Source organism: Cebus imitator, unplaced genomic scaffold (genome assembly GCF_001604975.1).
Source record: "Cebus imitator isolate Cc_AM_T3 unplaced genomic scaffold, Cebus_imitator-1.0 Scaffold190, whole genome shotgun sequence".
In the NCBI taxonomy this organism is placed as follows: Eukaryota; Metazoa; Chordata; class Mammalia; order Primates; family Cebidae; genus Cebus; species Cebus imitator.
In genome coordinates, this window is record NW_016107505.1 from 174,203 (window position 1) to 183,428 (window position 9,226).

Genomic DNA, 9,226 nt, shown 5'->3' on the forward strand with positions numbered 1-9,226 from the left:
GCATGTGCCACCATGCCCGGCTAATTTTGTGTTTTTAGTAGACATGGGTTTCTCCATGTTGATCAGGCTGGTTTCGAACTCCCAACCTCAGGTGACCTGCCCACCTCAACCTCCCAAAGCGCTGAGATTAGACGCGTGAGCCACTGTGCCCAGCCTAACATCCCCCATATTTGTGTCCCAAACGGAGGCCCATACAGTCCCAGGCTCCAATCCCCTGTCCTTTACCGGTGGCAACGAGCTCCAACTGGTCGCTGGGCGGGGACCAGAGGCTTCCGTTCTGGTAGGAGCAGCGGTAGCGTCCAGCGGCACTTTGCTTCATGGCTGGGATGAGGAGGACCGCCTGATCCCGGTAGTTGTTGGAACTCAGCTTCTCCAGGCGGTACAGGTCCACACCTGGAGGTCCCTGGCACCGGAGGGTCACTGGCTTCTCCAGGGGCACCAGGGAGCTGGGCACAGCCTGCAGGGAGGGCTTGGGGAGTGGTCCTGGAAGAGGAGGAGCAGGGCTGGGTCAGCCTCCCTGCAGACCTCACCTGGAACCCACTTCCCCCACCTGCTGGTGGATCCCACAGGAGAGAAGGACTCACCGCTCTGTGCTTGCACATGCCCCAGACACAGCCCTGAGGAGAGAAGAAAGAGACCAGAGGCCAGGACTGACTTTTATAGACATTGCTGCCTGCTGGGCGCGGTGACAAGACATTTGCATGCATGTGCTTTATTCTCTCCTAATCACTTATTTCTTCAAAAGACACACAGGCATGTAATTTCAGTGAGAGAAGCCAGTCAGAAAAAGCCACATAGTTTACGACGTCATTTACATGAAATATCCAGAAGGGTTAAATCTACAGAAGACAGAGAAGAAAACAGACACGTGGCTGGGGGTGGTCGGGAGAGCGAGGACGAGAGGTGACTGCCTGACGGGCGTGGGGTTTCCTCGGAGGTGCCATAATGTTTTGCAGTTAGATAGAGGATGGTGTTGCACAACACTGAATGTACCAAATGTTAGGTAAAGCAGACTTTCAGTTCTGTTCATTTCACCACAGTTACAACTGTTTTAAGGCCAGGCACAGTGGCTCGCACCTGTAATCCCAGCACTTTGGGAGGCCAAGAAGGCCAAAGCACCTAAGGTCGGGGGTTGGAGACCAGCCTGGACAACATAGTGAGACCTGATTTCTACCACAAAAAAAAAAAATATTAGCCAGGCATGGTGCTATGTGCCTGTGGTCCAAGCTGCTTGGGGTGGCTGAGGTGGGAGGATTCCTTGAGCCCAGGAGGTCAAGCCTGCAGGGAGCCAAGAAGGTGTTCACTGCACTCCAGCCTGGACAAGGTTGTGAGGCCCCATCTCAAAAAGTAGATCTTTTCAAAGTCAAACTGAGACTCCTTGTCCATCCTGTCCAACTCCCACCATTGCCCCTGCCCTGCATACATTTTTTACTATTTCTGTTGTTCCTTCTGGCATTTTCTTACATCTTCATGGTTCTAGAAAAAAGTATGCATACTACTGTCTGTGGGTTCATTAGTGTTAGGCATTGCACACTGACTTCCTCAGGGGGTGTGAGGAATGTGACCTCAGACATTGCTGTCCCTTCATCTCCTCCCTTCCGTCTCCCAGTATTAAACAATATCCAGCACATAGGCAACAGGATGCAATTGTATAGACAAGTATTGTAAATAGTATTGCATATCGTATATTGTTGCATTTTATTTTATTGTATATGTAATATATGCAGTAGAACCCCACATTGGCAGGGCGCCATGGCTCACACCTGTAATCCCAGCACTTTGGGAGGCTGAGGTGGGTGGATCACGAGGTCAAGGGATCAAGACCATCCGGGCCAACACTGTCCTTCTCTACTAAAAAAAAATTACAAAAATTAGCTGGACATAGTGGCACGTACGTGTAGTCCCAGCTACTAGGGAGGCTGAGGCAGGAGAATCGCTTCAACGCAGGAGTCAGGGGTTGCGGTGAGCCAAGATCCCACCACTGCACTCCAGCCTGGCGACAGAGTGAGACTCTGTCTCAAATAATAGTTATAATAATAAATAAAACCCCACACTAATGGGATGCGTTAGTCCCCAAAATTCATCAAATGTACGATTGGGTCACTGGGAAAGTAATACTTTCCCGTTATCTATGTGATTACACAATGTACAGCGGCAATACTTAGAGTAACAAAGACGTGGAGTCAGCCTAGCTGTCCACGAGCAGTGGACTGGATAAAGAAAACTTGGTGGGGTGCCCAGACTGCAGAGCCGCAGCCGTGACTGAGGCCAATGTGAATTCAAAGGCCTATCGCCTTGCCGATGCCCGCCTCACCAAGAAACTACTAGACCTCACTCAGCAGTCATGTAACTATGAGCAGCTTAGGAAAGGAGCAGTGAGGCCACCAAAACCCTCAACAGGGGCATCTCTGCGTTCACTGTGATGGCTGTAGACGCCGAGCCACTGGACGTCATTTTGTACCTCCCACTGCTGTGTAAAGACAAGACCATGCCCTACGTGGTTGTGTGCTCCAAGGAGGCCCTGGGGAAAGCCTGTGGGGTCTGCAGGCCTGTCATCGCCTGTTCTGTCACCATCACAGAAGGCTCACAGCTGAAACAGTAGATCCAGTCCATTCAGCAGTCCATTGAAAGGCTCTTAGTGTAAACCTGTGGCCTCTGCCACATGCTCCCTGCCAGCTTCTCCCCCGAGGTTGTGTATCATATTGTTTGTGTTAGCACGTAGTATCTTCACCTACTCTCTGCTGTTATAAAGTGCTGTGGTACTAAAAAAAGGAAAGAAAGAAAAAACTTGGTATGATACACTGAGGAATATTATGCAGCCATAAAAATGAATGAGATCACGTCCTTTGCAGGAACATGGATGGAGCTAGGATAATGGCCTCCAGCTCCATCCACGTTCTGTTCCCACAGGAATGGAAAACCAGATACTACATGTTCTCACTTAAAAGTGGGAGCTGAACACTGAGAACACCTGGACACATAGATGGAGGACAGGCAGGGCCTCCTTAAGGGTAGAGGGTGGGAAGAGGGAGAGGGTCAAAAAACTGCCTATCAGGAGGTGGGGCGCGGTGGCTCACGCCTGTAATCCCAGCACTTTGGGAGGCTGAGGCAGGCAGATCAGCTGAGGTCCGGGGTTCAAGACCAGCCCGGCCAACATGGTGAAACCCCGTCTCTACTAAAAATTAAAAAATTGGCCTGATGTGGTGGATTTCTGTAATCTCAGCGACTTTGAAGGCTGAGGTAGGAGAATCATCCAAACCGGAAGGCAGAGATTGCAGTGAGCCAACTTTGCACCACTGCACTTAAGCCTGGGCAATGGAGCAAGACTCCATCTCAAAAAAAAAAAAAAAAAAGCACTGCCTGTCAGGTACTACACTCACTACCTAGCTGGTGAAATAATGTGTATGCCAAACCCTTGGACATGCAATTTATCCACATAACAAACCTGCATGTGTACCCCTGAACCTGTAAGAAAAATTAGGGGCTAGGCGCAGTGGCTCATGCCTGTAATCCCAGCACTTTGGGAGGCTGAGGCGTCAGGAGTTCCAGACCAGCCTAACTAACATGGAGAAACCCTGTATCTACTAAAAATACAAAAATTAGCTGGGAGTAGTGGAGGGTGCCTGTAATCCCAGCTACTCGGGAGGCTGAGGCAGGAGAATCGCTTAAACCTGGAGGCAGAGGTTGCAGTGAGCTGACATCACGCTGTTGCACTCCAACCTGGGCAACGGATTGAGACTTCGTGTCAAAAAATAAATAAATAGCCGGGCGCGGTGGCTCACACCTGTAATCCCAGCACTTTGGGAGGCCGAGGCGGGTGGATCACGAGGTCAAGAGATCGAGACCATCCTGGTCAACATGGTGAAACCCCGTCTCTACTAATAACTAAAAATACAAAAAATTAGCTGGGCATGGTGGCGTGTGCCTGTAATCCCAGCTACTCAGGAAGCTGAGGCAGGAGAATTGCCTGAACCCAGGAGGCGGAGGTTGCGGTGAGCCGAGATCGCGCCATTGCACTCCAGCCTGGGTAACGAGTGAAACTCCGTCTCAAAAAAATAAATAAATAAATAAATAAATAAATAATGAGTGTGGAATACTACTCAGCCATTAAAAGGAATGAAATAATGTCTTTTGCAGCAAATTGCATGGAGCTAGAAAGTATTATTCTAAGTGAAGTAATGCAGGAGTGGAAAACCAAAATCTGTACGTTCTCACTTGTCAGTGGGAGCTAAGCTGTGGGTATGCAAAGGCACAGAGTGCTGTGATGGACGTTAGAGACTCTGAAGGAGAAGGGCAGATGGGGGGCTAGGGATAAAAAACTACACAGTAGGTACAGTGTACACTACTCAGGTGACAGGTGCACTAACATCTCAGAATTCACTATATAATTCAATCCATGTAACCAAAACCACTTGTATTCCGAAAGCTATTGAAGCAAAAACTAAGCCAGACACAGCGGCTCACACCTGTAACCTCAACACTTTGGGAGGCAGAGGTGGGTGGATCACTTGAGCACAGGAATTCGAGACCACCGTGGGCAACATAGCAAGACCCCATCACTATGAAAATTAGCCAGGCGTGATGGTGTGCAGCTGGAGTTCCAGCTACTCAGGAGACGGAGGGGGAGGGATTGCCTGAGCCTGGGAGGTTGAGGCTGCAATGAGCCGTGATCATGCCACTGCACTCCAGCCTGGGTGACAAAAGTGAGACCCTGTCTCAAATAAAATTGCATAAAAATTAAAAGAATACTACATCCGTGTATGAATAATGAATGAGAGCTTGTTTATAGTCGCAGTTTACCCTCTCATCTCCAGTACCACAACCATCTCCTCCTTCCTTAGCCTCTTGGAGACGCTGTCCCGTTAGTGGTCAAATTCTCCTGAAGAAATAAGGCAATAATGCATTCAACGTGCCTAATTTTAGTAGGTACAGGGGCTCGCTATGTTGCCCAGGCTGGTCTCAAACTCCTGGGCTCGAGCAATCCACCCACCTCTGCCTCCCAAAGGGATTACAGGTGTGAGCCACTGTGTCTGGCTTACACAATGAGGAATAGGCAGCAGAAATGCATTTGACCCATCACCCATCCTTCAAGAGACTCTTACTCCGCTACTGTAGGGGATACTGACAAATTCAGCCCATAACCTTGTCCTGTTATCAAGTGGACATTTTTTTTCTTTTGAGACCAAATTTCACTCTTGTTGCCCAGGCTGGAGTGCAATGGTGCATTCTTAGCTCACAGAAACCTCCGCCTCCCAGTTTCAAGTGATTCTCCTGCCTCAGCCTCCAGAGTAGCTAGGATCACAGGTATGCGCCACCACGTCCAGCTAATTTTGTATTTTTAGTAGAAACAGGATTTCTCCATGTTGGTCAGGCTCATCTTGAACTCCTGGGCTCAGGTGATCCACCCACCTCACCCTGCCAAAGTGCTGGGATTACGGGTGACAGCCACCACACCCGGCCTTTTTTTTTTTTTTTTTTTTTTTTTTTTTTTTTTTGAGTTCGAGTCTCTCTGTTGTGCAGGCTGGAGTGCAGTGGCATGATCTCAGCTCACTGCAACTTCTGCCTTCCAACTTCAAGTGATTCTCCTGCCTCAGCCTCCAGAGTAACTGGGATAACAGGCACCTGCTATCATGCCTGGCTAATTTTTGTACTTTTGTAGAGACACGGTTTCCCCATGTTAACCAGGCTGGTCTCGAACTCCTGACCTCTGGTTATCCACCCGCCTCAGCCCCGCAAAATGTTGAGATTTCAGGCATGAGCCATCGTGCCTGGCCCACATTTTTTTAAAAAAGGGCAACTGTAGTGTAGTGGAACAAAGTTGCGACCAACACTAGGATACCTCTGTTCATTTACTGACCCAGCCATGAATAAACTGGAATAACTTATACAAAACACGCCACCTTGCTGGCCCCTCATTTTCCCACCCAACAAATGAAGGGGCTCTCATTGGTCCTTTTTTGTCCTGAAATTCATTACTGATACAAATTCTTTTTTCTTTTTTTTTATTTTTGAGACGGAGTCTCGCTTTGTTGTCAGGCTGGAGTGCAGTGACATGATCCCGGCTCACTACAACCTCTGCCTCCCGGATTCAAGCGATTCTCCTGCCTCAGCCTCCCGAATAACTGGGACTGTAGCACATGCTACCATGCCCAGCTAATTTTTGTATTTTTTAGTAAAGATCAGGTTTCACCATGTTGGCCAGGATGGTCTTGATCTCTTAACCTTGTGATTGCCCACCTCAGCCTCCCAAAGTGCTGGGATTATAGGCATGAGCCACCGCGCCCAGCCGCAAATTCTTAAAAACATCCTTTGTCTGGCAGTCCATGCCTGCCCTTCAGCAGTTCCCAGATCCACCCTCAGGACTCACCAAGACAGAAGAGGGCAGTCAGGAATGCAGACATGGTTCCTCGGCCCTGTCCTGAGCTCTGTGGCCAGGGAGGGAAGTGGTGGAGTCAGGGGCACAGGCTCAGGATGTGGTGAGGACGAAGAATGCCCTCTTCCCTTCCTTCACCAGCCCCGGCCTTTCCTAATTGAGACTCATCGAGCCATAGCCGGCTCCTCAGTACAGTGACTTGCACACAAGCTCTAAGGAGTCTCACTTATCTCCACCAGCCAGCCTGGCTCTGCACCGCTCGTCTGCCCACTGGGGCCTGGTCTGTGCTCTCATGTTCCCACAAAGTCCCTGATGGTCGCTAGGAAAATGTGCATCAGAACTACAGTGAGATACGATTTTACACCTTCTGGGATGGCTGTACTTTTTAAAATGGATAATAGCAAATGTTGCTGAGTGTGCAGAGAAATTGGAACATGCATGCATTGCTGGTGGGGACGTGACATGGTGCTGCTGCTATGGAAAACAGTTTAGCAGCGCCTCCAAAAGTTAAACGTGGGGTTGCCATAAAATCCAGCAATTCCACTTTTGGGTATACACCTAAAAGGATTGAAAACAGGGTCTTGGGCCGGGCGTGGTGGCTCACACCCGTAATCCCAGCACTTTGGAAGGCCAAGGCGGGCAGATCATCTAAGGTCAGGAGTTCCAGACCAGCCTGACCAACATGGTGAAATCCCGTCTGTACTAAAAATACAAAATTAGCCAGGTGTGGTGGCAGGCGCCTGTAATCCCAGCTACTCGGGAGTCTGAGGCAGGAGAATCCATTGAACCTGGAAGGCAGAGGTTGCGGTGAGCCGAGACCGTACCATTGCACTCCAGCCTGGGCAACAAGATCGAAATTCCATCTCAAAAAAAAAATTTTGGGGGGAGGGTAGAGATGGGTTTCACTATGTTTCCCAGGCTGGTCTTGAACTCCTGCGCTCAAGCAATCCACCCACCTCAGCCTCCCAAAGTGCTGGGATTACAGGTGTGAGCCACTGTGCCCAGCCCCACTGGGTCCTTTTTTTTTTTTTTTAATTGCATTTTAAGTTTTGGGGTACATGTGAAGAACATGTAAGATTGTTGCATAGGTACATACATGGCAGTGTGATTTGCTGCCTTCCTCCCCATCACCTATATCTGGCATTTCTCCCTCACGCTCTCTCTCCCCAACTCTCCACCCCCCACTGTCCCTCCCCTATTTCCCCCGACAGACCCCAGTGTGCCCAGTGTGTGATGGTCCCCTCCCTGTGTCCATGTGTTCTCATTGTTCAACACCCGCCTATGAGTGAGAACATTCGGTGTTTGATTTTCTGTTCTTGTCAGTTTGCTGAGAATGATGGTTTCCAGGTTCATCCATGTCCCTACAAAGGACACAAACTCGTTTTTGATGTCTGCATAATATTCCATGGTGTATAAGTGCCACATTTTCCCTGTCCAGTCTATCATCGATGGGCATTTGAGTTGGTTCCAGGTCTTTGCTATTGTGAACAGTGCTGCAATGAACATTCGTGTGCATGTGTCCTTACAGTAGAACAATTTATAATCCTTTGGATATATACCCAGTAATGGAATTGCTGGGTCAAATGGAATTTCTATTTCTAGGTCCTTGAAGAATCGCCACACTGTCTTCCACAATGGTTGAACTAATTTACACTCCCACCAACAGTGTAAAAGTGTTCCTATTTCTCCACATCCTCTCCAGCATCTGATGTCTCCAGATTTTTTAATGATCGCCATTCTAACTGGTGTGAGATAGTATCTCACTGTGGTTTTGATTTGCATTTCTCTAATGACCAGTGATGATGAGCATTTCTTCATATGTTTGTTAGCCTCATGGATGTCTTCTTTTGTAAAGTGTCTGTTCATATCCTTCGCCCACTTTTGAATGGGCTTGTTTTTTTTTTTTCTTGTAAATCTGTTTAAGTTCTTTGTAGATTCTGGATATTAGCCGTTTGTCAGATGGGTAGACTGCAAAATTTTTTTCCCATTCTGTTGGTTGCCAATTCACTCAAATGACTGTTTCTTTTGCTGTGCAGAAGCTGTGGAGTTTGATTAGGTCCCATTTATCTATTTTGGCTTTTGTTGCCAATGCTTTTGGTGTTTTCGTCATGAAGTCCTTGCCTACGCCTATGTCCTGAATAGTTTTGCCTAGATTTTCTTCTAGGGTTTTTTAAAGACACATAAAAAGAATCATATATGACAGTGAAGGTCAAGTCAGTCACCCAATGCCAGAAATTGGGGTGCTCCTGAAATCTGGTGGGTTGAAGCCAGGACACTGCTCAGCATTCTGAAATCATGGGACGGCCCCAGTGACACATGGTGGGAAGGATGCACAGATGTTGACATTTAGGAAGAATGTCATTACTTCTCTCCCATAAGAGCAACTTAGAGCGAGAAAATGATATTCTTAGGGCCTCTCCCGTGAGGCTCCAAGCCAGCATTGCCGTGGCAAAAGCTGCCAGACTTGTTTTTCCCTTGAGAGAATTGTATCAAGATGATGTAAATGTCGCCCTGGGGTGCCACTTGGGTGGTTTGGAGATGTGCTCAGATGCCATATGCCCTGAGGACTCAGCAGCGGCTGGCTGGACCCGTCTTCTACCTTGCAGTTCACGGGCTGTGTTTACGCCCCTGGTTCCTTCACTGGCACCTTGGGAGCTTTGTTGTCTCTGAATCAATGCCAGGCAGGGTCTCACCATGAGACTGTCTGCTGCAAAGCTGGAAATCAAGGCCACACTCTGCTACAGCAGCAACCTGAGTGGGAAGACAGGAAGGTGCTGCCGTTTTTAAGAGTTTCTCCCTTGACTTTACTCGATATGAATGAAGATAGAGCACTTTTTTTTTTTTTTTTTTTTT

At 48.4% G+C, this 9,226-nt stretch overlaps 1 protein-coding gene and 1 pseudogene across 2 annotated transcripts in view; one reads left to right on the forward strand and one right to left on the reverse strand.

Moving 5' to 3' along the window:
• The window catches only part of GP6 (glycoprotein VI platelet), a 27,851-nt gene extending 20,865 nt beyond the window's left edge, over positions 1-6,986 (reverse strand). For both annotated transcript variants that reach the window (XM_017546524.2, XM_017546523.2), the window contains exons 1-3: positions 6,368-6,986; positions 585-617; positions 226-483 (exon numbers count right to left, since the gene is read on the reverse strand). In XM_017546524.2, the coding sequence (XP_017402013.1) occupies positions 226-483; positions 585-617; positions 6,368-6,401 (325 nt within the window). In that variant the 5' untranslated portion in view covers positions 6,402-6,986. The remainder of the gene's footprint in view (positions 1-225; positions 484-584; positions 618-6,367) is intronic.
• LOC108316578 lies at positions 2,062-2,710 on the forward strand (annotated as a pseudogene).
• Positions 6,987-9,226: the final 2,240 nt, after the last annotated feature.